Here is a 27,615-nt window from a genome sequence, read left to right as displayed (position 1 = left end):
GGCTGCCCACCTCCCTCCCATAGCACTGCAGAGAGGGCTGCCCACCTCCCTCCCGAGGCTTGGAGGCTGAACCATGTAATACTGGACAGTCAGTGGGGAAAGAGTGCTAGAAAGCCCAAGAGTGGGTAAGAGCTTGGAAGGTACTGGTAGGAACTGGTGAGATGATGTGCAGTCCTCCTTCTGTGCTGGTTTCCGTGGGCCCTCCCCTGGTAGCACTGGTGCCCTTCCAAGGCCACAGCTTGAAGGATGAAGCAGGCTGAAGAGGAAGTTGGGTCGGTAAGACACTGGCATATAGTGTGGTGGCCGAAGTTCAGATCATCAGCATTCACAGACAGCTGAGTGTGATGGCGCCTGCCTGGACCTCCATGCTGGGAGGTGGGGACAGGAGGACCTCTGGGTTTGGTGGCCAGCTAGTACAGCTAAGTCCTGAGTGACCTTCAAGTTCAGTAAAACTTTGTTCAGAAATAAACTGCATGCGCGCCCACACACACACACACACACACACACACACACACGTACAATGATTAAGGAAGGCACTTGACATTGGCTTCTGGCTTTCACACCCATGTGCACATACATGTTTATACACCACATACAGAGTATGAAAATATTTTCACAGCTATTTCTAATTTAGATAATCTAGCTTCAGCCTTTGTATGTGAAAAGGAATAGCCCAAACTCGCCCTTGACAAAGAGATAAGGGTCTGAGCTTTGCCATCTAGGCTGTCCTACCAAAAAGTATTTTTAAACCTGCCTTAAGCTCCAACCCAGCCAGTGTGACTGTGCAGTTTATGCCAGTTCTCAGTACTCCAAGCCTCAGTTTCCTCATCTGTGAAGTGGGGGATAATTACTGCCACTTAGGGATTAGGCAGTGTGTGCCTGGCAGGTAGTAGGCACTCAGTCGGTGGGAGAGTATATACACTACTCTCATTGGGAAGAAAGGATTTAGTCACATGTTACCTGTGCTCAGAAGCCACCCTCCCTCAGCCCTGCCCTCGCTCATCTGCCTCTGCCATAGGATCTGACCTGGAGCTTTATAGTCGGAAGCTCCAGTTTGGTGACTTACTTATTCCTGTTGGTAATAAAGCAGGTGCTTGTCTGGCAGCATGGGGTAACCCCTAGGCTGAACATGAGGGACCCCACTGCCGCGTATAGCAGCAACAGGTTAGATAGGCTAGCCATGCCGGAGGGTCTAGCCCGTGGACGGCCATGCTGAGACCCGCCTTTCAGCATAGCTCTGTCTCACAGGTTGGGAACTACAAACGGACTGTGAAGCGGATTGATGACGGCCACCGCCTGTGCGGTGACCTCATGAACTGTCTGCACGAGCGGGCGCGCATCGAGAAGGCGTATGCACAGCAGCTCACTGAGTGGGCCCGACGCTGGAGGCAGCTGGTAGAGAAGGGTAAGTAAGTAAGCCCAGACATGGCACCAGCCTCCCACTTGCCAGAGACCCCCTGATGAGTTACCCACAAGTGGGCCAGGATGCACCTTGCAGCTCCTGGGGCTTTGTGGTGTTTGTTTGTTTGTTTGTTTGTTTAGTTGGGTTTTCATGGTTTTGGTTTTTTTTTTTTTTTTTTTTTTTTTTTTTTTGTGGAGGAAGGCAGCACAGTGCCTGTCACCTGGTAAGCACAGGCTGCATGAACTTCTGTCCCCTTTCCTTGATGACACCAAACTGCCAGTTGCAAAGATCCCTCGTTTCCTGTTGCAGCGCTCCCTTATCATCCACAGGAGAGTGACAGCTACTGAGGGCCTGAGGATGCCATAGAATGACTGTTTCCTCAGCAGAAAGGAAGTGTGTTGTGCAGGAGGGAAGAGAGGAGAGAAACTGCACAGACCCACGTAGTCTGGATGTGTGGGGACACTGTGTCACTTCACTCCCGTCTAGTTCTAGTTCCCCAAGGTTCAGGAGGAACACTCTTCATCAGGACTGTCACTTTGGATAGGAAAGAGAAGAACAAAGCCAACAGAGAACCGGGTGGAAACCAGCGGGGCCATTGAATACCCACAGCAACCTGCAGTCTTTGTTCCCAGTCATGACAGAGAGGAGAGGGGCTTGGGCCAGCAGAAAATTGACTCTTTGGGTCTTCCCTAACCCCCTGGGGCTACAAAATGCTCTCTGTTCTATCTCCACTGACTCTCCTCCTCTGGGCCCACTGCTCATGGGAGTGAATAAAGGTAAGCTCATCTTGAGAGAGATCACTCAGTCATGGGGTAGCATTGGAGCAAGCAAATTCTTGGTTGAGAGGTGGGCCATTCACTTCAGAGCGTTCTCCCTTTTCTGGCTATCCTTTAACAAATTGAGATCTCTAAATGGAGGAAGCATTTTTTTAAAGATTTGGAGGGAGCAGGGAAGCTGGCTTAGGTGGCAAGCATCTGCCATGCAAATAGCCTGGTCACCAACTCCTTACTACATGAAAGTCGGGCACAAGGCTGGGGGACTGCTCAGTACTTGAGAGCACTGCTTGCTCTTTCAGAGGATCGGATTTTGTTACCATTTTGTTACATAGCCACTCAAAACCACCTGCAATTCCAGGGGAGCCTTCACGGACACCAGATATGTGCATGGTGTGTACATGCATATAGATGTGCACACACGCGCGCGCGCACACACACACACACACACACACACACACGTTTAAAATAAAAATAAATCTCTTTAAAAAGCCAAGCACAGCATTGCAAACCTGTAATCTTAGTTCAATGAAACAGAGACTAGAGGGTCCTGGGCAGTTGCTGGCCAACCTATGTAGCTGTATCCATGAACTTCAGGTTTCATGCCATCTGTATGTAAAAAAGAGAGGTGATTAAGGAAGATTAACATGAGCCTTGGCCTCCACAGAAAATGTGTATGCACATCACATGTACACTCATTCACACATGTGCATGGAAAATAGGCATATCAGGTGTACATGCTCTCACATGAACATGTTAAACACATGTACATGGACACTCACATGCATGTACACACATACAAGGGCTCAAAGGCTTTAGAAAAACCATTGTCTGCAGCCCGGGTTGCTTCCAGGTCACAGGAAATCCTGCTGCTGGCAGAGGCTAAGTTAACACACTTTTCTCCTGTGTCAGGACCACAGTATGGGACCGTGGAGAAGGCCTGGATGGCTGTGATGTCTGAAGCAGAGAAGGTGAGTGAGCTGCACCTGGAAGTGAAGGCATCACTGATGAATGAAGACTTTGAGAAGATCAAGAACTGGCAGAAGGAAGCCTTTCATAAGCAGATGATGGGAGGCTTCAAGGAAACCAAAGAAGCAGAGGATGGCTTTCGGAAGGCCCAGAAGCCCTGGGCCAAGAAGCTGAAAGAGGTACCTCCCTCCCTCCCTTCCTCCCTCTTACTGACCCTAGTCTGTGTCTCTCAGGGAGGCTCCTCCACTGACAGGCCTCCTTCCTGCACTTGGCACTGGAAAGCAAAGCTGGTATCGAACAGGCCATCCCTGGGCGCAAGACCCTGCTTTATGTGCTTTCTCTACATTGAATCCACACCAGCCCATACATCTCTCTCTGCAGCCTGGGGAATTGTCTGTGTCGGAGATGGAGACCTTTGGACTAATATAAAGGATTAATTTAAAAATCATCTTTTTCCTTATGTGGATTTTCTCCCAAATTAGCATTATAACACAGACACCACTGTTTCAAAACTCATTAAGTCTCATGTAGCCTTGACTGGTGGAAGTTATGGGCCACTCTGGCCTCAGCATGCTCACCTCATCCTGTGTGTGGCGTGACCCCCACCTCTCACTGGGATGCCACAGTCCACCTTTTCCAGGAGCTCTGCCTTCCTCAGAGTCATCTGTGTGTGCATGCCTCCATCTTTGCTTGCTCTCCCTTTCTCTGTCTTGCTTTTCCCACCTCTCCTTTCACTTTGCCTGCCCTGAGCCTTCATAAGTGAAACCGTCTTCCCTTCCTGCGTCTGTTACTGCACACTGTCTCCTAGAGTGAAATCTATGGCTTGGGGTCAAATAAGGCATCACTGTTAAGTATGCATATATCTCGGAGGGAGGAAGGGCAGGAACAGGCATCTGGAAGAGGAGAGAGTGTAAAGTAACCGTTAGCCCCAGGGAGCCAGGCACTGTTGCTGATACTTGGAAGGGCTGAGCTGGGATTAGCATCTAAACCAGTGTTTCTCAACCTGAGGGTTGTGACCCCTTTGGGGTTTGATTAACCTTTTCACAGGGGTCACCTAAGACCATTGGAAAACACAGATATTTACTTTGCAATTCATAACAGCAGCAAAATTATAGTTAATAAGTAACAGCGAAAATAATTTTATGGTTGGGGTCACCTTAGCATGAGGAACTGTATTAAAGGGTTTGTTAGGAAAGTTGAGAATCCCTGATGTAAGTGCTTGACTTTGGAGATCAGTTTAGACAGTGTGTCATGCTTTGTCACAAAAGTCCTTGGGAACTGTAACCTAATCCCTACCAGCCTGCCTTTTACTCATGGGAGAGATCAGCCCCCAGCCCCCAGTCTCACTGTTTGTTTGTTTGTTTGTTTGAGACAGGGCTTCTCTATGAAACAGCCTTAGCTGTCCTGGAACTCTCTAAACCAGGCTGCACCATTACACCTTTCAAGGTTTTTTTGGTTTCTGTTTGATTTGGTTTTGATTTTTTTTGGAGCATCCATGTCTTGGCTGTCCTGACATGCTTTTTCCTTAGGTGTTTACACCTCTTTCTTTCACTCCAAGCAATCTCAGGGGTCTTTCCCCTACCATTCTCTATAGAATTCTGTCCTTGCGCTTCTGGTGTTACCATTATATCTCAGCTTGCTTTTCCTCCATAACACCCAGTCCCTTCTAATTTACTCCAACATTTAATCATGCCTGCATTTGGCCACCTAATTCAAATCCACAAATTAAGTCATGGGCTGATGGCTGTACTGTGTCCTCAGTGCCTAGAACCATGTGTGGCTAGATATTTATAGAGTGAGAGGCCTTGCCAGTTGTTCCAGGGATGAAGCACAGGCATTTGTCTGCAGTTCCCCAGCCTGTGTACATCTGAATCTGACCTTGCAGCCCACTACACTGAGAAAGTACTCTCCTGTAGGTGGAAGCAGCAAAGAAAGCACACCACACAGCATGTAAAGAGGAGAAGCTGGCCATCTCCCGGGAAGCCAACAGCAAGGCAGATCCATCACTCAACCCAGAGCAGCTGAAGAAACTGCAGGACAAGATAGAAAAATGCAAGCAGGATGTTCTAAAGGTAAACCACAGACTTGCTTTGCCGTGTCACTTGTGCATAGCACACCAGTCTGGGGGGGTCCTGGGAGTCCTTCTGCTCTGCTGGGAGGCAGGCTCAGTGTGTCGGTGAGAAGATGACATGAATGTGGCTTCATCAGAACACTTTGTAATCTGATGTGTCCTGCTAGTATAGGATGGTCCCAGGATCACAAGAAGTAAATACTAATTGGAATCTTGTCATTTACAAGTTCCTGAGGGCTGAGCTTCTCTGCTCCCCTTTGCCACTGCTCTATAAGTGATGGTCCAGGGCCCACCTCCCTGCCTATGGTCTGTCCAGCCTGAGTCTGCAGGAGCAGATGGAGTGAGGTCACAGCAGGCTGGGTCCCAGCAGGACTTAAGGCTGGCAGGTGCAAGTGCTGGGCTGGTTGTGTGGTGGCATTCCTACCTTATGAATAAGGAGCCAAGGTTGTGGAGGATAAGTAACATGCTGTTCTGTAATTTGAGAGCTGCGATTCTGACTCCAGAGCCTGCACCTTGCACTACCATTTTTTCTCTACCATACATACCTAGCAAGGGGAAATGCCATCTCCATAAGGGTCTCTGGCTCCAGTAGCCCCCAACCCAGTTGAGGTCAGGAACTGGGGGAGCTTTGAAACAGACTCAGATGAGGGATCTGGGCCTCCATGCTAGATAGGAGTGGGTACTTGAGTTCAAGAAACACAAGGCCTTGGGAACACTAAAAGGCATTGCTAGAACCACAGGAATCTGCTGCCCACGAAGGTGCTTAGAAGAAAGATAAAGGACACCGGGACCAAGCAGAGTCATCACTATTCAGAAAACCCCAATGTAGATGTAGAAAGCCCCCAATGGCTTATCAGAGATGCTGTGCCCCTGATGTAAATGTTCTCTCTGATGAACACTGCAAGACACATTACTGGTCTAGCCAGGAAGACAGTCTGTGAGCAACAGCTGATGCTAGCTTGTACACCTCTCCAGCATTCTAGGGATACACAGATCACTCAGGGTCTGAGATCACTGGACGACCACCCGGGAAGGGAAAGTTCAGGAAGGGGAAGCCAGCACTACAAGTGTCTGCCTCCCTGACAGACAGGATACAGCCTCAGTGTAGTCAAGCTGGAAGTGGGGGATCCAGTAAGTCGAACATATAGAAAGGGGCCTCTGAGCCTGAGTCCTGGGTTAGATGGAGTGCATTTGGTGCCCCAGTGTGAGAAGACAGAAATTGTTCTAGTGGCCAGGGTACCTTCCCTGGAAGAGTATGCATGTATGCATGTGTTCCTGGACGCAGAGTTAAAAGTAGTTTCCAACACACCCATAACTCTATCTTAGTTCTCAGGGCACTCAGGTAGTCGGTTCTTCTTCTTGTATAGAATACCTGAGAAACAGCTAGGAATAGGAAAGCCTATCTTGGTTCAGTTTCAGAGACTTCAGGTAGAGCCGCTTAGGCTCTGTTGTTATAGACACTCACGTTAGAGCACCATGACAGTGGGAACATGTGGTAGAGAAGGCAGAAACAGACAGGAAGGATTCAAGAGACATGATCTCTGAGACCTACTTTCTCTAACTGGGCCCTGCCTTAATAATCTATCCAGTATGAGTTTGGTTAGAGCCCTTATAATCCAATCAGTAGTCCATCTGAATACTGGGGTGACCGTCTCTTACCTCTGTGTTTGGGGGAATGGGGAGCCACATGGCCTATGCTGTAAACAAAAGTGAGATGGAAACAAACCTCTGTCTATGGCATTGTCAACACAGACCAAGGATAAGTATGAAAAGTCCCTGAAGGAGCTTGATCAGACCACACCCCAGTACATGGAGAACATGGAGCAGGTGTTCGAGCAGTGCCAGCAGTTTGAAGAGAAGCGCCTGCGCTTCTTCCGGGAGGTTCTGCTGGAGGTTCAGAAGCACTTGGACCTGTCCAATGTGGCTAGGTAAGTTCCCCTGAGCAAAAGCCAACAGTGTCAGTCATAGGAGACTGGTGTCAATAGACTAAGGTAATGCCTAGCTGCAGCACAGCCATGGAAGGCTTAAGCAGGGCAGGCAGGGTGGGCTCGATGCTCTCAGCTCCAAATAGGTCTGGCACTGTCACTCTCTTCTGGTGCCACAGCCACACTGGCCAGACACAGCACTCTGGAATTCCATCTGCTCTGATGCAGCACCGCCCAGGCTTCATGTCTTCTGCACCCAGAACAGTGCTTGGTAGACCTCTTCATGAAGCCTTTTCATCCCTGATGCCAGATTGACCCTGACATCTTGGTGGCTGAAGGTCCTGGGGAGACCAGAACAGTGAGACATTTCCATTTGACTTCTGATACAGTGTGCCTACATCAGGAGGGACCCATATGACTGGGGACACAGAGAGAAAGCCACTCCCTACATCCATCTGGGAGAACCCTTGAGAAATGAATGTCAGGTCAAAGCTTGCTGTCAGTAAAAAATGGCATGTCTCTTGTCTCTTTAAGACAGTGGAAAGCAGTCACTGCAAGATGTTCTGTTGTCATTCATTTCATCTCTGTGACAGTCTGGAGAGTAGACAGCATTGTCCCTGTCATGCTGATGAAGAAACTTGAGTTGCTGCACAGCTGTTAGGGGAAAGGGACAGGGTTGGGACAATGCCCTGCTCTTCTCTGTGTAAGACAGCCTCTACTACATTGAACTTGGCCTGTGGCAAAGGCCAGAATCAGTACAGTTTGTCTCTATGATCTGAGCCACCTGTGGGCAGGGTGACACATGTTTAGTCACTAATAGGGCTGTTTTAACAGAATCTGGATGTCAACAAGGGAAGCTCATCATTCAGTTCTGGAAGACAGAAGTCATAAACCAAGGTGTGGCCACATTCCCCATGCTCCAGGCAGGTCCTTCCTGCCAGGGTCCTCAGCTTCCTGGACATCTGACCACTTCTCTCCAGTCCTCTGGCCATCTTTCCCTGAATATCTGGAGCAGATTTCTCCTCCTCTGCAAGGACAGCAGCCCTGCTGCACTGGGCCACTCTACTGACCCTGCTTTAAGTTGTTCACCTCTACAAGACTGCTTTCAGCAGAGCTCACATCCTCAGACTGGGCCTTCAGCTGTTGTATTTGGAGAACACAGTTCTTAAACAGAATAGGTAGTATGTCCACACAGCAGAGAAGGAAACAGAGGCTCAAAAAAGAGCCACCTACAGAGAGAATAAGTGAGATACCAGGTCCAGCCAAGGCCCATGTTCTTGGCCCCAGGAGGCTGGGCTAGGTCTTGTACTTCTCCCCTCCTCCCATCACACTGCCTTTCACATGGGGAGGAAACCCTCCAGCTCCTGAGAGAAATGGAGGGGGCACTCTGACATTCTGCTCTAATGGCTTCGTCCTCAACATGACCTGATTCCATGGGACTGCACAGCCCTACCCACACAGCACACCGTGATCTGATGATGCAGGGCGAGTGTCAGTGTGCCGCCTGTTTGTTGGTAGGTCCCAGGTTCTAGAGGATGGTGTCTGCATCTGTACATGTGATGGCCAGGAAATGGTGTTCTTCATCTTGGGAAATAGACATGTGCAGGCTCCAGAGACAATCGTGCAGGCTCCAGGGCCTGCTGTGCTGTTGCTTTGAGGAATGGTGGCTGACCCTGTCTTTTATAGAGCTGTCATTCTGTCTCTGATTTAGCTATAAAACCATTTACCGGGAGCTGGAGCAGAGCATCAAAGCCGCTGATGCAGTAGAGGACCTGAGGTGGTTCCGGGCTAACCATGGGCCCGGCATGGCTATGAACTGGCCACAGTTTGAGGTAAGGAGGCTGTTTGCCTACAACTCTGTTCGCCTCTGATTGGGAACTGAGACTTCTGCCCCTCTACTTAAGCTACAAATGTTGTTCTCACTCCCTGCTTTGTATATTTAATGGTCCTAACGGGTGTCTGGAGTCCCAGGCACTGTATCTAAATGCCTTCAGCTACTGTCATTTAGCATTGGCATTCCCTTCTTGTCCTAGACAAAAAACAAAACAAAACAACAACAACAACAACTTGTTTATCCCACCGTATCCCAGAAATGAAGTGGCCATTCAGTCTCTAGGCCTTATATTGGGCCCCAGTGGGGCCGGTATCAGTGAGCTGCTTTTCTTAACCATTTTCTGGGTGCTTGTTCCTGCCTTGGGCTGTAAATCTTCAGTTTTGTGGGCTGTGCAGATTTTATGCTAAAATCTAAGGGCCTTGGGATCTTGAGGTTAGGGCTTGCTCACCCGGCTCACCCAGTTCCCTGACTGCGGTGTAGAAGGTAGTGGCCAGAAGTACCACCAGCCTTGTTCCCTGAAGGAAGACATTCTGGCCTCCTCATTCACTGAGTGTGTTACGAGCGCCCACCCTGTAATTGCTGAGAAGAGTCCTCCAAGCCAGACAGATGCCTCCAGCATGGCCCTATGGCTTTTCTGGCCTGACAGTAGACAGAGCCTGGGCTGCATCTGTCCTTACGCTATAGCAGCTATGGGACTGGAGCAAGTAGCTATCCCTTGTGTGGCTTAGTTCTTCCATGTTAAAGTATGGATAGCAACCCAGAGTTATTGCAGGGCATCAGCTGATCTGTGCTGGGTTATCACACAGACCTGGGCTCCCCGCAAGTTCCACAGTTCCTACAGCTGCATCAGTCCTCACTCCACACTCTGTTCTCTGGGGATTCCTGATTTCTCTAACTGGCAGGAGCTGCTGAGCATCCTCCCCATATACCCATCAGGAGGCTGCTGGGAGGACCCCAGGAGACACTGGGGTCCAGGGCCCTTCCTAGTGGAAGGGGCCATAGAAGAAATGGTCCTTGCCTTGGCACAGCACACTGCGAAGAAGGATCCTGAGTGCCATCTTAGGATAGCTTGGCTTCAGCTTCCAATCTGCGTGCTCCCTAGCTTGACCCAGGGCACCATGTGCATGATACTCTGCTGCCTCCTTCAGAGTGCCTGCTATACCAACAAGGGGAACCGTGGAAAAGCCTGGCCAGGGCTCTCCCTCCAGGAAGTCGTGGAGTCTGTGGGCGCCTCTCCATGGGACCCTGGCTGGGAAGCAGCCCTCCTGTGTCCCTGTGTTCACTTTGATAGCTGTTACCAGGTTGTGTCTGACTTTCTCTAATGAAGTTGTTTTCATTTTTCATGCCACAAGGATGAAGTAAGTTCCTATTTTGTGACTAACTCATGGATCACCAAGCTTCCTTCTGCATGTAGACAGCCCACTCAGTCCCCTGTCTGAACTGGCTCCAGTTCTGTGGCAGAGAGGTTGACATTAGCCCTTCCTTCCAAAGTTCCTGGTGCTGATCCCACCAATCCCCAAGAGCTGCCCTGTTAGAGCCCACCTATATTTAGAGGTCCTCTGGGGGACTTGAGGTTCCAACTGAGTGTTAGCCCCCTTATTTCCATCAGCACAGTCATTAATAGACACGATGGCCCAGGACTGTGGAGAGACCTCATTTTTTCTTGGCCTCTCTATTTTCTCATCTGACAAGTCAAAAGCTAGGCTTACTGTAAATCTAAGTTGACTTGTTACCCCGATATTTTGTAAGAGGGAAACCAAGCTGTGCCCCAGGTGCGTTAGATTTAAATGTAACTTGTGAGTATATAAGGGAGGGTGAAGGGAGAGGGAAGAGGGGGTGTGAAGTCAGAGGACAGCTCTGTAGAGCTGGTACTGTCCTTCCGTCTTTACATGGCGTGTGGGGCTTGAACGCAGCTTAGCTCCCATTCAAGGCGAGTGCTTTTACCTGATTAGCCATCTTACTGATTATAATCATACTTGTTTGATAAATGGAGATGGGAAGTAAGGAGAACTCATTAAGGATAACACGTGGTATTTTTCTGGAAAAATCAAGACCTAGCACCTTTCCAACTATATATTTCAACATTTGGTGACAGCTTCTTGTTGGGAAAACAGAAACTCTTTGAGGACATTGTTGTAATAAATCTCTAACCCCAATAATCCCTTGTCAAGAACACATAACTCAGTTATATTTCCAAGCTGCATGCCTAAGTTGGGCAGATGTAGCACTACACTGCTCTACTCCCCAGCCATGAGACCCCTTACTACTTGTGGCTTCTCCAGGCTACGTGGTTCTGCTCCATCTTCCTTACACCCCCTCTTCCTCCATCTCCTCCTCTGCCTCTCTCCTTTCTCTCTTCCCCTCCTCTAAAACCTCCAGTCCCACCTTTCCCTTCCACTGTTCAATCTCAGGCTCTAGCCTTTACTGACCAGTTAACATGGAGAGAGGATTCACATGAAATCATCTGAGAAAGTGATTCACTCCTTGTTGGGGCAGCCCCTCTTGAGGAAGTGGAATTAATATCAAAATACAAACAGCACCAGGGTGATCCACAATGGTCATAAACTTTTTGATCTTCTCCAGTAGTTGCCAGCATGTCATGCTGATTCAAAGTGGCACTATAAGCCAGGCAGTGGTGGCGCACGCCTTTAATCCCAGCACTTGGGAAGCAGAGGCTAAGGCAGGCAGATCTCTGAGTTCAAGGCCAGCCTGGTCTACAGAGTGAGTTCCAGAACAGCCAGGAACACCACAAATATACCCTGTCTTTAAAAAACAAACCAAAACTGAAAAACTGGCATGACATATCAGGGAGAGCCTTTTGGAGACCTGAGCATTCAGTGCCTGCCTTGTCAGCCTCCTCTGCCATAAGGTAGCCACCTAGTGTCTGATTTTATTTTCAGGCCTAGGTTCAGTTTGCTATGTAACAGACTTGCTCGGGTTCCTTCAGATAGCTGTTAACATGGTGACTTAAGAGTTCAGAGCATAAAAGGAAAGGCTCCTTAGTACTTAAGGACTACTAAGCCTTCTGTCTCAGCTAGGTAGGCCTCCCACAGGACTGGCTTAAGACCACAAGAGCCAATGCTGGCACAGGGAGGATGGAGCCTAAGAGCCATGGTTGAGCAAGCAATGGGATTAGAAGGCTCTCCAGGACTGTAATAAAAGACTGTAAATGGGCTGGAGAGATGGCTCAGCGGCTAAGAGCACTGACTGCACCTCCTAGAGGTCCTGAGTTCAGTTCCCAGCAACCACATGGTGCCTCACAACCATCTGTAATGAGATCTGGTGCCCTCCTCTGGTGTGTCTGATGACAGCTACAGTGTACTCATATACATTAAATAATTTTTTTAAAAAAAAGTCAGCATATAAAGAAAAATAAATGTCCTTTGACTAAAACAAGTTATTTATAAAACAAAAACAAACAAAAAGACTGTAAGCATCATCAGCTATGATGCAGTATTTCTGGGATGGGGGCTGAGGAGATGCACGTGTGGTTTGTGTGTTGTTGAGAATAGAACCCATGACCTTATGTATGCTAGGCAGACACTCTACTACTAAACTGTGGCCCCAGCCCTCAGACCTGTTGATGTTGTCCAACACGTCCTATAAAGTCTGCTGTTTCACGTCAGGGCCCCATGGTTACATGGGTGCCAAGCATCATAACCTTTAGGTCTAAGAGGCAGCTTGAGGTTTGCTGGGAAACAGGAAAGCAGGGGCCACAAGGCTAAATGTTGCAATTGCAGGGGATGAGTGGGGGCTGGCTGAGCAGGTGTTTTGGACCACTGGTTCCCCAGAAATGAACCTCCCATTTCCTTCCGGTGGCCCCTTGTCCAGGAGTGGTCTGCAGATCTGAATCGAACTCTCAGCCGGAGAGAGAAGAAGAAGGCTGTTGACGGTGTCACCCTAACAGGAATCAACCAGACAGGTGACCAGTCTGGACAGAACAAGCCTGGCAGGTGAGCTCCAGTCACAGCTTCAGTGGAAACTGACCATCTTCTCAGAAATAAGGACACCTGCAGGTCCTGGGGTGCCATCAGCTTGAGCATTTGGATGATTCCTGAATATTCTGGGGATTCCCCGAGGTCTGGGTGGGTGGAGCCCATCACTGTTCTCTTTCTGCTCATGCTGGAGCTCCTAAAAGATCCAAAGAAGAAGCCTTTTGCACCTTGTGCCTGTCCTGGTTCGGGAGGTGCTGGTGTTAGCGGCTTGTGTTCATTCCCATGGCGCAGCCCTGGGTAGACACAGCAGATAGACACATCAGTGAGATCATCCCATTGGGACTTCTGTGCAGGTGCCAGGACAGTGGGGATGGTCAGCTGTCCCTACTTAGTGTTAGTTATCTCTGAGTAAGCTTGCAGTGTAACTCAGCAGCAGATCATCATTTGCCTGGCAAGTCAAGGCCCTGGGTTCACGCACAGCACTCGGAGCAGAGCATCCACCTTGTCTTCAAGAGCTGACTTCATGGTCTAAAAAAGCTTGTGGATAAAACAAATACCAACTGTGGTCATTAGAAGATTCTGGAAAGTGTATGCTGTAGGACTTGGCTAGAGGCCTCTGTGTTTAGATAATGGTCATCTTAGCTCAGGTCCTAGTGACATGCTTTATGGCCCAGGCACTAAGCCCTACCATCCCTGGCTCCCTAGTCACACAGAGCTGGTCCTGCTCAACTACTGTGCTTAGAGGCTCTGCAGAAAGCTGTGTTGAGTCCCCAACCTCAGAACCAAGTGGTCCTCCTGCTGTGCTTAAGCCTAGAGATTAGAGGGAAGGAACTGGGACTCCAGAGGGAGGTCCTGTGAACTAGTAACCAGTTAACTAGTAACTAGTTAGAGCGAATGTACCAGTTCAATGCCCAGCACCAAGACCCTCCAAAGTCAGCGAGAGCAGGGACCTTAGGAGGACAGACGGTCTGCTAGTGTAAAACACACTGCCTATACACGAACAGTCAAGCAGGGTCGGTCGCCCTGGCATCTGAGGGGTTTCCCATCCTCACCTGCTTCCCATCCTCAAAGCCCTGGCCACTGATGTAGGTGGCAGGTGTTGCTGAGAGAGCCCAGTGGTCCTCAACCTTCCTAATGCTGTGATTCATTAATACAGTTCCTCATGGTGTGATGATCCCAACCATGAAATTATTTTCATTGCTTCTTCATAACTGTAACTTTGCTACTTTTATGAATCATAATGAAAATATCTGTGTTTTCTAATAGTCTTAAGCAGCCCCTGTGAAAGGATCATTTGGCACACCTACAAAGAGGTCGTGACCCACAGATTGACTACTGCTGGCCTTGGGTGACTCTCTCTTATGCTCTTCTTGTGGTGGCTCCCTGACAGTAGTGTTCTGCACCCTGCAGCCCCTCATCTCTCTCCCTAGTACCCTGTGTTAACACTGGGCGGGGAGGAAATTGGCAAAGTTACAAGAATGATTTGACTCCAGAGTACTAGAGTACCCTTCTGTGCAGCAAGCTTTAGTTCTGAATGTGGAAACCCCAGCACCGGGGACCAGGGCTGGCCAGTGACCTACTTAGTAGTTAGAAGGGTCACCACAGAGCTGGGGAGTCCCCTGCTCCATAGATACAGTCTTCCTGTGGCTGCTGCTTCCTGTCCATCTGTCCCACTGGCTAAACCTTGTGAGGAAATGAGGGGCTAGGGGACTGGAGAAACCCTGAAACAGGAAGTACTTGTGCACATGTGCTGGACAGTTAACTTACAGTTGATCAAGGTGTATTGACTTGTCGACATATAGCCACATGTCTGACTAAAATAATCTTCAATCAGCACCCCTCTCTCATCAGATGAGGAGCTGATGTAACTCTAGAGATACTGTCACTGTCTTCCTCACCAGGGCCTTTAGTGGGCCCCCGGCTGTGATCCCTGAAAGCTCTCTTTCTCCCCATAGCAACCTTAGTGTCCCGAGCAACCCCGCCCAGTCCACGCAGTTACAGTCCAGCTACAACCCCTTCGAGGATGAGGACGACACGGGCAGCAGCGTCAGTGAGAAGGAGGACATTAAGGCCAAAAAGTTGGTGAACACACACTTCCCTCTGGCTTCCACCTCGCTCTCTGTGTCTCCTCTCTCTATCCAGGGGTCTCTTGGGGTCTCACTCCTCAGCACTTCAGCAATGCATGGGTCCTGCAGGACCTGGGCACATTCCAGACCTGGTGGGACAGTGTCGGGCCTCTCCACCTCTCTGGGAGGGCACAGCTAACACTCTTCAGTTGCTTTTTCTCTGTCCTGTGTTAACCCTTTAAGGCCTGAGCAGCACTACTACAGGAAGACAGACAGGCAGTGTAACCCAGGGACCTGCTGGAGTGGAGAAAGCTCTACCTGCAGGCACTACTTTGGGATACTCGCAGCCTGCAGCTTCTCTTGAAGGCTCAGGATGAGTGTGGATGGCATGAAGGCTCTGAGGGGCCTGGCTGCACCTGCCTGTGGGGCAGGAACTCTGGGTGGGGACCCATTCTCTGTCAGTCCTATGCTAAGAGCCTCATGTCATCCTCTGTTGCAGTGTCAGCAGCTATGAGAAGACTCAGAATTACCCTACTGACTGGTCTGATGATGAGTCTAACAACCCTTTCTCCTCCACGGATGCCAATGGGGACTCTAACCCATTTGATGAGGACACGACCTCAGGAACAGAAGTGCGAGTTCGGGCCCTCTATGACTATGAGGGGCAGGAACACGATGAGCTGAGCTTCAAGGCTGGTAGGTAACCTCCCCAAGTACCCTCCTGGGAATAGAGGCCAGCCTGCTGAGGGGACTTGCCTTTTGTTTTTGAAGTCAAGTTCTTGCTAGTTTCATGTGAGAGTCTTCAATTCAGTACCTTTCCCCTACCCGATTTTCCATGTCCTGATCCTGTCCCAGCCAGGAAGATGGCAGTGTGCTGTTCATGTCATGGCCTGATGAAAGCCAGCTCTGTCCATCCCTGACTTGTGCTTTGTTAGGCATTGCCCTTCACTGTCGGTCACCCGCTGTTAGTACCTCACTCAGCCTTTGTAGGCATCTCGTGTGCTTTCAGTTATGTCCAGAGCTCTGTGTTCTCATGCTTACTCATCAGCCTGTCTCTGTAACACAGTAGTCAATATTGCAGCCACCAAGCCAAGTAACTGCAATATTTCTGGGTTACCTCAGTGTCAGCTCTTTGTCTCTGCTCCCCTAGCCATAAGCTTCTCACCAGAAGCCATGCTTACAGTTTAGCCTGTCACTATAAGCAACATTATAGGACAGCAATGACTAGTGTGTCCTTCAAAGACTTCGGGGGCTAGTTAGGGTGCCATTACTGGTCCCAAACTCTGTCCTTCCTCTTGGCTGTGTAGCTTGGGTGTCTCATGTGCCTACTAATCTTCTTGTTCATCCTCTTCAGTGCTGCAGACTTCAATGTGCTAATCTTTTTAGACCCGCCCTATGTCCCTGCCTGCAGAGTAAACTCCTGTGTAGTGATCACAGCACACTCAGACTCTCTGCTCCTCATAGCATCTGGTGGTCTCCTTGTCTGCAGATGGAAGTGTCTAGGGAGCAGATACTGTTGGCCCAGGTCTCTTGACAGGCCAGTGGTGGCTCAAAGTCCCAGAGACACTTTGAGCCACCACAGAGAATTAAAACATGGGGCATGTTGCCAAGCAGAGCAGCCTGGGACACACAGGGTAGGCGCAAGGCTGAACCTGGAGCAGTTCTAGCCTGGACTGCTGCTTGCTCCAGGGTCGTTCTGAGGGCTGCTGTCTTCAGATTACAGTGACCTCTGTGTCAGAAGCTTTGAATACAAATCCGTAGTGAATATCCAGAGTCCTGCCTTACCTTCAGGAGGATGCCTGTCCCTCTGCCCTGATGACCTTCTGTGGATCCTTCTAGAAGCATGTTTCTTATTCACATGGGATTTGTATGCACAGATGACTTGCTGTGGTCAGTGTCGCCCCGTCACTAAGGCCACCCTCTTTTTGTCTTGCAGGGGATGAACTGACCAAGATAGAGGATGAAGATGAACAGGGTTGGTGCAAGGGACGATTAGACAGTGGCCAGGTTGGCCTATACCCAGCCAACTATGTCGAGGCTATCCAGTGACAGCCCATGGGCAGGCTGGCGGAGAGACGGAAGTGGGCAATTCAGGAGCTCCGTTAGCCTTGGCCTGGGCAGTGACACCTCTAGTGCCCCCAGCAGCCATGTAGGCATCCAGTCCACCTGCAAAAGACGATGGCTCTGTTGTTCTTGGCTTCCTGGTGTGCTTTGAAGGCAGATGAGCTGGTGATTTCATTGGGCACTTGGCCCCTTTCCAAGCACATCTGGGCAGATCTAGGCACAGGAAGATAGGGTCCAACAGCGAGAGCCAGGCCCCTCCCCACCCCCACCTATCATGGATCTGCACCTTCTTGCCCTTGTCCCTCCTGAGTCATGACGGGTCATACTGATTCTTGTTCCACTGATGATTTTCTCTGATGAGGTCCTATCTGCAAGTTCAATGAACAGACTTACATACCATCTTCTGAGTAAATAGTTTGAGGTTTTAATTTAAAGGCAATGTACAACTATACTTTTTTATATGCTCTTCCAGTCAGTTAAATTATGGCCTACACTGATCTGAGATGTTCTCCATGTGAGCTGTCTTCATTTCTCTGTGCTGTGTCCAGATGTGGGGTTGCTGCAGCCAGGGTTCCATGGCAAGTGCCAGTTGCAGGGCTAACCTTGTGCAACGTTCCCCAACACTTCCATGTTTAACAATTATTTTTCACTCTATCCCTGCTTCAGTTTTTGCAGATTAACAGTTTTATTAGTGATTTGGAAAGTTAACAGTAAGAAGACTAACTTTTCAAAACAGCTGCATCTGTAGATGAAGATGCTTTACATTAGACCGTTGTGTCTCGATGTATATCTGTATATATTATTTGATAATCAGAGAATCTATAGAGTTCACCCACTGTTGAATGAGAGCTGGTGGCTTCTGATAGCAGATCTGGTCAACTGCTTGAAGCACGGCTGGTTAACGGTGCCTGCCCAGTTAGGGCGTGGCTCTGGCCTCTGAGTGGAGCTGCTGGGAAGACTGATTCTTGTTGGCCAGGGCTCCAAGCTCATGACAGCACTGGAAAAGCTCCTAGGACTTGGTAGTAATCGTAGGCTTCACAGTCCCTGTGTCACTCACTGGAGAGTTAGAGGGAGGGGTTCGACACCCCCCCACCCCACCCCCACAAGTTCCTCAATTGCCCTTGTCCTCAGCTGCAGTGGGACTGTTGTGAGCCCCAGGGATGAGCACAAAGAGGACTTTTTATTTTCTTAGCTTGGACAGTGCAGTGGTGCACATCAGCAACTTGTATTTCTTTGGTGTTTGGCACGAGCACTGTTTGACTGTGGCTGTGTGTCATGAGAACTTACCAGCAGAAATCCTTGTTCCTAAGCTACAGAATGACCAAAAGCTGTCAAGTCCTTAATGTTTAGAAACTCCTTAAAATGTATAGTATTTTAGAACAACAACAACAAAACTCAATAAACAGTTGATCTTGTGTGTTTGCCTTGCATCCACCCTCATGTTCACACAGCTGATAGACCTGTCTCCTTGGGGGTGTACCATCTTTGAAACTGGGCAAAATCCAGTACGTAGGATCCCTTCTCGGGGCCATGTCTCAGTTCCTGCACCAGAGGCTGGGGACTTGAGGCACATCGGGCTTCCCTGGGGAGGGCATCCCTGTTGAGGGCATCCTTGGTGCCACCCCCTCTCCCCTGACCAGCAGCCACTCCTCCCCAAACCTGTGTGTGCCTACTGTGTGTTGACCTTTATGTGCCACTGTTATGTTATCTCAAGTTGATGATCTCTGGGTGTAATGTGATCAATGCAGGTCCCAGCTGGTCCTGCTCGCACAGAGAACCTCCAAGGATCTTGCCTCCTATTGGAATCAGCTAAGGAGATAAAGCCAGCGTGGTAGCCCTGACCAGTCCCTGTGAACGGACTGCTGCTGCTGCTGCTGCTGCTGCTGCTGCAGCTCTCTTCAAGCACTAGTAAAGCTTCTCTCTGGCCTCCCTGCAGTGTCACTTTGCTCAGCAGAAGCAGAGCCTGAGTCTGTCCTTTAGTCTCTTTGTGTCGTGGGTGTCCTCTGTCCTGCCGGTTTCTGAGCAGTACTTGAGCCTACCCACAGGCCACCGGTTGCTCTGGGTGGGCACTGGCTTCTGCCTCTATCTGCTCCAAGCAGCAGAGAGAAAACAAAGTGGGAGAAGGCAGAGGCAGAGGCAGATCTCCCCACAGCTGGCAAGCTGGGAAGTGGGAATATGTCTTGAATACCACAGTAAGACTGGGTGTAGGAAGGGGCACCAGTCCAGGTCCTTTAACACTCCTCTGGCCTGCCGCTGGGTGGCAGGCTGGAGTTAATAGAAAAATAGGTTTTAGAAGCTCCGGGTCAGTGATTTGCCTGAGGCTCTATGAGCAGACCACAGTCAAAGCTCAGCTTTCCTTGGCTGTCCTGTGGGCTAGATGTGGGGTGAAATGGCCACTCCTGCAAGGTCCTTTCTTAACACCTCTATTCAAATAAGGAAGCTTGAGGGTCCTGTACAGCCCTCCTGTTATCTCCTACCCTTCCCTGGGGGTTAAACACAGGAAGCTCACTGTGTACAGTGGCCTCAGTTTTCACAGGAGGATGGGGGTAGGGTGCCATAGAACTCTACAAGTCCTTATGATTATGATCACCTAGGCTGGGGCCAGGACCCTCTGCAGCCTTTGGCTGCTTTATCTATACCACCGAGGTTGGGGATCCCAGGTCCTCTTGGCCTCCCATAGCTCCTGCACTGGATCAAAGATGTTACCACTAGGGCCCCTGAGCTGACTCTAGTGACCAAGCCAGTCAGTCAGCAGGATCTAAGGGAGGGAGTGAGGATTAAAGAAAGAAAAGACAATTATACAATATTATAATATATGACTCCAACAAGTGCTAAGGCTGAAACAAGTTTAATTTTTTTCCAGTCTGCTTTTATATCGTTCTAAGTACATCAAAGAATATGGTCAGTCCTAAGGTATAAACAAAGTAGTGAAGGAATAAACAAGGCATAAACAGTAGTTAAGGAACAAACAAAAGTCCCATGTATTCAGGGTCTTAAGGCTATCAAGATATAATGAACACATTCTTCAGCTGTATTTATCTTGAGCCTACTTCCTTGTCCTAGCCTGATGTCCAATTCTTATCTGAGCCTACTCCTTTGTTCTAGCCACAATGTAAATATTCTTGCCAAATTCCTGGAAGCAGCACAAGTACTCTCCACACTCTAGGTGGAATGTTGTGAGCCCCAGACTATACCTGGACAGGAGCTCTAAGCCCTGCTCCACTGCACTGTAATGTAAGCATGGTTCAGTGACCAGGCTGGGGTCCAGCTCTGCTACGGCCCAAGCTCAGACACTGGCCAGAGGTCTCTGCAGACGGACGACTTTGCTATCCAAGCCAACCTGCCTCAGGCTTGCCTTGGCCTAGCCTTCTCTGAGGAGCCTTTGGGTCTGGGCCATGCAAATGGGTCAGGTTGTTAAGGCAAGCCTGAAGGGAGACTGCTTATACCTCATCTGGATGGGAATAAGGAAGGTTTATAAGATATTTTAGGCACCATACTAACTCTCTCATGGTTCAGAGGGAAATTGAGGCTAGATGAGAGGAAGACAGGACTTGCCAGCAGACATAGCAAGCAGCTAGCAACATATATAAATCAGGTTGCCTCTCCTGGTGGGCAAGAGCTTCATTTGTCCACCAGATAGTCATACACATATAAGCATTTACTGAATACCTACTGTGTGCTAGATTCCCAACAGCCCAAACCAAATAGAACCAGTGCATAATCTTGGGAAGGTGCCAGATCAGTCCTTCATGGGGACGAGAATGTCTCTGGTCATGTGTGTTGATTCAGATGATAAGGCGGGTGGATGCTCCCAGTCCAGTCCTAAATCGGTGAGGCAAAGCACTCCTTGGTTCTTAAACATTTCCCCAATTCCAGTGCAAAGCTTCCTGAGTCCGTCCTCCATCCCTCTCACTGGACTGCAGAGGACAGCACCTCAACCCTAGCAAATACCTGAGCCTCATTACTGCAAAGTGAGGTCAATTAGGATGATGTCAGAAGCCAAGAGCCCCAGCAAGGCAGACTCTGGGTCATAGCTGTTCTTTGAGCTACCTGCTGTGCCACCACCATCTCTCTTCATGGGCCAAACGCTCTCCCCTTTGCCCTCAAATACAGGATCTTGCCCTGAGTTTTCAAGACAGGATTTCTCCACCCTCCCCATCATTGTCCAGATAACTTCAGGAGACACAAACCCCTGACTGGGTGAGGGATACTCATATAAATGGGTGGCCAGTGACCTCCTAGTCGCACTCACCTGTGAGGTCCTCTAGTAAGAAGAGGCAGGACCCTGGGACCAGGATGAACTAGATCCAAATTTTCCACAGTTGGAAGAATTAGAGCCATGATGGAGACAGCTTGACCAGGCCAAGCTCTGTGTGGCTCAGCCTGTGGGTGAAGTACCAGACTCAAGGCCAGAACAGCACCACTACAGGATAAATGTGTCTCTGATAGTTGTTTGTTGACATCTTCCCTACTACAGTGATGGTGATTCAGAAGAGGATATTGGCCGAGGTGATTGGCTCATGGGGATGAAGTCCGTAGGGTAGGATGTTCACCTTAGGTCTCCACTTACACTTACATACACATATGCACATTATGGAGGCCCGAGAGGTCCTGTCCATTTCTCCCACCTGGGAGGACCTAGCACCGTCTAGGAAGAAGCTAGGATCTGCTGTCAGCTGTAACAGGATCCTGTACCCAAGCTTGGATCCCCTTGTGTGACCCCAGTCACCTGAGCCCTTGAAGAAAGCTCTTGAGTTCCCTGAGCCTGGCTTTGCTCATCTCTAAGATGGGGCATTCAGAGTAGACATCTCTGTATGATTCCCTGTCCTAAACTTTTTAGCATCTGACTTGTTCAATCCCCATGGCAACCCAGTGCACTTGGTAGTGTTGCCTTTATAGATGAGGAAACTGAGTCACAGAAGCAACGGATTGAAGTGGAAAAGCTACTATGGAACAGAGTAAGACTTCAGACCCAGGCATGATGGCCCAGGTTCCTTCAAGCTAGACTATGTTGTTGGCCTGGGAGCACTTGCCTCAGAGGACACAGCACTGGGCCCCTTGCCTGTGCCCACTGGTGCCCCTGCCATGTAGCACCATGTGTGGTGGTGCATACCTTTAATCTTGGGAAGCAGAAACAGGGCGATCTCTGAGTTGGAGGCCAGCCTGACATACATGGTGAATTCTAGGTGCATACTGAGACCCTGTCTGAGGAAAGAGTCACCCAGCTAATCCTCCATAGCTGGTCAGGAGTACAGCTGTCCCCTTGATGCTACTGACACCAGTCAAAAGGCAGAACTCTCAAGTTTCCCCGTCTTCCTAGTCAACTACGTTAGATCCTCAGTTCTGGAAATCACTACTATTTTTATACACAGTCTCTAGCTTCACCCTCACAAACAATCCTCCAGCCTCAGCCTCCTATGTGTTAGGACCATAGGCATGAACTGCCATGCCTGGCTTGTACTAATCTCTAGTTTTTCCATTTCCAGAAAGTCTTATGACTGGGGTCATACAAATGGTAGCCTTTGGGCTGGAGCTCAGATCTCCAGAGCACCCAGAACAAGCCAGAAAGGTAGCTCTTGCCTGGGAAGGTAGTGACAGAATCTGTACTGGCTGGTTTTGTGTCAACTTGACACAGGCTGGGGTTATCACAGAGAAAGGAGCTCTAGGTGAGGAAGTCCTCCATGAGATCTAGCTCTGGGGCATTTTCTCAGTGATCAAGGGTGGGAGGACCCATTGTGGGAGGTGCCATCCCTGGGCTGGTAGCCTTGGGTTCTATAAGAAAGCAAGCTAGAGGAAGCAAGCCAGTAAGTAATACATCCCTCCATGGCCTCTGCATCAGTTCCTGCTTCCTGACCTGTTTGAGTTCCAGTCCTGACTTCCTTTGGTGATGAACAGCAGTATGGAAGTGTAAGCTGAATAGACCCTTTCCTCCCCAACTTGCTTCTTGGTCATGATGTTTGTGCAGGAATAGAAACCCTGACTAAGAATCCTCAGAGCAAGATAGGAACTAGCTCAATAGACTAGCTGTATCAAAAAGCCCTGGGTTTGGGGCTGGAGATGGTTCAGCACTGACTGTGCTTCCAGAGGACCCGGGTTCAAGTCCCAGCACCCATTTAGCAGCTCAAAACTGTAACTCTAAGATCTGACACCCTCACACATGCAGGCAAAACACCAATTCAGAAGGGAAAAAAAAGCCCTGGGTTTGATTGAGGGACTCTGCCCCAAATAATAAGGTAAAGGGCAGTTGAAGATTCCCAGTGTTAACCTTGGGTCTCCACATGAACTTGCATATACATACATATCCACCTGCATGTGTGCATACACATACATGTATACCACATATACATTAAAAGAGAAATTGGTCTTCTTTCCATATGATTCTTTTGAGATTTATTCTTGGAGGTTTTTTTTAAAGATTTATGTATATGAGTACACTGTAGCTGTGCAGATGGTTGTGAACCATCATGTTGATGCTGGGAATTGAACTCAGAACCTCTGCTTGCTCCAGCCCTGCTCGCTCTGGTCCAAAGATTTATTATTATATGTAAGTATGCTGGAGCTGTCTTTAGACATACCAGAAGAGGGCATCAGATCTCACTATGGGTTGGTTGTGAGCCACCATGTTGATGGGATTTGAACTCAGGGCCTTTGGAAGGGCAGTCAGTGCTCTTAACGACTGAGCCATTTCACCAGCCCTCATTCTTGGAGTTTTATGTACTAGTGGTTTTGCTCCTTATGGGTAGTTTCTTTTGAAAAGCACACTGGGGCTGGGCGGTGGTTGTGCATGCCTTTAATCCCAGCACTTGGGAGGCAGAGGCAGGCGGATTTCTGAGTTTGAGGCCAGCCTGGTCTACAGAGTGAATTCCAGAACAGCCAGGACTATACAGAGAAACCCTGTCTCGAAAAAAAAAAAAAAAGAAACAACAACAACAACAAAAAAACAAAAACAAAAAAAGAAAGAGAGAAGAAAAGCACACTGGGATTCATTTATCCAATAGCAGGATATTTGGTGTGTTTCTAGTATTTGAGGATAATAAATACATCTGCTATATAAGCTCATTAGTACAGAAATTTGGGAGCCTTAGAAGATGGTTCTGTGGATAAAGCATTTGCTTTGCAGGCATGAAGGCCTGAGTTCAGATCCCCGGTACTTACATGAGTGCTGGACGGGCATCACAGCCTGTCTGTAGCCTCAGTACTAGAAGGTGAGGACAGCAGATCCCTGGAACAGGCTGGCTAGCTAGACTAGCCATATTGGAGGGCTCTGGGCTCAAGTAAGAGGCCCTGCCTAAGGGGATAAGGTGGAGAGTTATGGTATCTTGAACCACCACAACCAAGTGTACACACATGCATGTATACCTACACACACACACATACACACACACAAAATACAGGATTTTGTATCAATGCTTCATGTCAATTTTTACCTCAAGTTACAAATATTTTAGTAATAAAACTTCTGTTTATTTCATTAAGAGGCAATGGTGTTAATGTCTACCATTTTTTTATAATCCAGCGACCCATCACTAAATTAACTTTCTTTTTTTTTTTAAGATACGGGGTTTCTCTATGTAGCCCTGTCTGTCCTGGAACTCGCCCAGTAGACCAAACGGGCCTCAAACTTGGAGATCTACCTGCCTTTGCCTCCCAAGTGGTAGGAAAAGGCGTGTGCCACAACTGCTTGGCAAATCACTAAATATTTTAGTGTCTCGAGTATGAGGAACCTGAGAGTCCAGAGGATAACAGAATGAGATGAGGCTGCTGCTGATTCAGTGGGCTTACACCAGATGTGTCTGACCTACACCCAAGTTAATGTGTTCTCTTTCAACACCAGTCAAGGTGGTGGCTTTTTTTGTTTGTTTTAAGACAGGCATAAGCTGGGTGGTGATGGCATACGCCTTTAATCCCAGCACTCGGGAGGCAGAGGCAGGCGGATTTCTGAGTTCGAGGCCAATCTGGTCTACAAAGTGAGTTCCAGAACAGCCAGGGCTACACAGAGAAACCTTGTCTCTGTGTAGAAAAAAAAAAGGGGGGGGCAGTTCGCGCCCAGCCCTTCCTCCCCGCGGTCCAGGCCCGCGAGCTCCGGTCTTTACAGCTCCCACTGCACTCGCCTTAGCCCGCCGCCGCCGCAATGTACCGCCGTCTCGGCGAAGCACTGCTGCTGCCCCGCGCCGGCCCGCTGCCCTGGGCTCTGCGGCTGCAGACTCAGCCACGCTTCTGGGCTGGGCCCGTGGACAGCCCTCCGCCGCCCCGCAACCCGGGCTCACGCCGGTCGCCCGACGCCACTACAGCGAAGCGGCCGCCGACCGCGAAGACGACCCCAACTTCTTCAAGATGGTGGAGGGCTTCTTCGACCGCGGCGCCAGCATCGTAGAGGACAAGCTGGTGGAAGACCTGAAGACCTGGGAGAGCGAGGAGCAGAAGCGGAACCGGGTGCGCGGCATCCTGAGGACCATCAAACCCTGCAACCATGTGTTGAGCCTCTCCTTCCCCATCCGGCGTGACGACGGCTCCTGGGAGGTCATCGAAGGCTACCGGGCCCAGCACAGCCAGCACCGCACGCCCTGCAAGGGAGGTATCCGATACAGCACTGACGTGAGTGTGGATGAGGTGAAGGCACTGGCTTCCTTAATGACATACAAGTGCGCTGTGGTCGATGTGCCATTTGGAGGTGCTAAAGCAGGTGTTAAGATCAATCCCAAGAACTATACAGATAATGAATTAGAAAAAATTACACGGAGGTTCACTATGGAGCTGGCCAAGAAGGGTTTTATTGGTCCTGGCATTGATGTGCCTGCCCCAGACATGAGCACGGATGAGCGGGAGATGTCCTGGATCGCTGCCACCTATGCCAGCGCCATAGGGCACTATGATATCAATGAACATGCCTGTGTGACTGGGAAACCCATCAGTCAAGGAGGCATCCACGGGCGCATCTCTGCTACTGGCCGGGATGTCTTCCATGGAATTGAAAACTTCATCAATGAGGCTTCTTACATGAGCATTTTAGGAATGACCCCAGGCTTTGGCGATAAGACATTTATTTGTTGTTCAGGGATTTGGTAATGTGGGCCTGCACTCTATGAGATATTTACATTGTTTGGTGTTAGAGAGTCTGATGGGAGTATATGGAATCCGGATGGTATTGACCCAAAAGAACTGGAAGACTTCAGTTGCAACATGGATCAATTCTGGGCTATGAAGGGAGCATTTTGGAGGCTGACTGTGACATTCTGATTCCTGCAGCCAGCGAGAAGCAGTTGACCAAATCCAACGCACCCAGAGTCAAAGCCAAGATCATTGCTGAAGGTGCCAATGGGCCAACCACTCCAGAGGCTGATAAGATTTTCCTGGAAAGAAACATCATGGTTATTCCAGATCTCTACTTAAATGCTGGTGGAGTCACAGCGTCTTATTTTGAATAGCTGAAGAATCTAAATCATGTTAGCTACGGCCGATTGACCTTCAAATATGAAAGGGACTCTAACTACCACTTGCTCATGTCTGTTCAAGAGAGCTTAGAAAGTTTGGAAAGCATGGTGGAACTATTCCTGTGGTCCCCACAGCAGAGTTCCAGGACAGGATATCGGGTGCATCTGAGAAAGACATTGTGCACTCTGGCTTGGCCTACACAATAGAGAGATCTGCCAGGCAAATTATGCGCACAGCCATGAAGTATAACCTGGGATTGGACCTGAGAACAGCTGCCTATGTCAATGCTATCGAGAAAGTCTTCAAGGTGTACAATGAAGCCGGTGTGACCTTCACATAGACAGCTCACAGCTGACTTCTTTTTTTTTTTTAAAGCTTTATTTATTTATTATATGTAATTACTCTGTAGCTGTCTTCAGACACTCCAGAAGAGGGCATCAGATCTTGTTACAGATGGTTAAGGATGGTTATCTGCTTGTGGACGTTGTACATCGTGGTGCGCACTAGGCTCCGCACCACGATGTACAACGTCCACAAGNAGTTAGAGGATCATGTACAAGCTGATGGTATAAAAGTAGGAATCACGTGTATCCAAGACAGTTAGGTGTAGTGCTTTTAGGTAAAGTCTTGCTCCTGTCCTGCCTTGCTCTGGGCTCTTCCCAGCAGGGTCAGTGCTGTTGCCAGGGAAGGGGTCAGGAGCAGTCAGTCAGTTCTTGACACGTTTGGGAACTCTGACACATAAGAAGTGGGTGTGTGGCATCTTCCAAAGGTATGCATGGTCCTCAAATGAGTTATTGCTGTTTTACATCAACAAAATAACTCAGTTTTCTAAGTTGCAAACAAAAATAAAAGCTATTTCTCATGTATTTTATTCTCCCAGAATAAACCAGTACATGCTGCTGTAATAAAATTGCCTTCCACCAAAAAAAAAAAAAAACAGGACCAGTGACAACACAGCTTGAGGGTAAAGTCCTGCTTCGGCCACCCCGCGGCTTTCTGTTGAGGCGCCTGGCGCAGGCGCAGGCGCACCTGAGCACTTGGCGTCTGCGCACGTGAAGGCAGTGAGGGCTGCGCGGCCGGAACGGAAAGAGCCGCACGTGGGCGACGATGTGGGGGCGGGCTTGAGGGGCGGGGCCAGAGCGGC

At 49.2% G+C, this 27,615-nt stretch overlaps 1 protein-coding gene and 1 pseudogene across 8 annotated transcripts in view; both read left to right on the top strand.

The window, feature by feature from the left end:
• Positions 1-18,462, top strand: part of Pacsin2 (protein kinase C and casein kinase substrate in neurons 2) — a 94,417-nt gene extending 75,955 nt beyond the window's left edge. For 3 of the 8 annotated variants that reach the window (XM_029547726.1, XM_029547727.1, XM_029547728.1), the window contains exons 3-12: positions 1,249-1,405; positions 3,088-3,323; positions 5,061-5,216; positions 6,968-7,143; positions 8,852-8,972; positions 10,327-10,332; positions 12,806-12,927; positions 14,865-14,987; positions 15,475-15,671; positions 16,912-18,462. In XM_029547726.1, the coding sequence (XP_029403586.1) occupies positions 1,249-1,405; positions 3,088-3,323; positions 5,061-5,216; positions 6,968-7,143; positions 8,852-8,972; positions 10,327-10,332; positions 12,806-12,927; positions 14,865-14,987; positions 15,475-15,671; positions 16,912-17,024 (1,407 nt within the window). In that variant the 3' untranslated portion in view covers positions 17,025-18,462. The remainder of the gene's footprint in view (positions 1-1,248; positions 1,406-3,087; positions 3,324-5,060; positions 5,217-6,967; positions 7,144-8,851; positions 8,973-10,326; positions 10,333-12,805; positions 12,928-14,864; positions 14,988-15,474; positions 15,672-16,911) is intronic. The other 5 variants (XM_029547729.1, XM_021216589.2, XM_021216588.2 and 2 more) reach the window with 3 other exon arrangements.
• A 6,708-nt stretch (positions 18,463-25,170) lies between these two features.
• LOC110335027 lies at positions 25,171-26,827 on the top strand (annotated as a pseudogene).
• The last annotated feature ends 788 nt before the right edge of the window (positions 26,828-27,615 follow it).

This window comes from Mus pahari, chromosome 17, assembly GCF_900095145.1.
Source record: "Mus pahari chromosome 17, PAHARI_EIJ_v1.1, whole genome shotgun sequence".
Taxonomy (NCBI): domain Eukaryota; kingdom Metazoa; phylum Chordata; class Mammalia; order Rodentia; family Muridae; genus Mus; species Mus pahari.
This window is presented reverse-complemented; position numbering and strand designations above follow the sequence as displayed.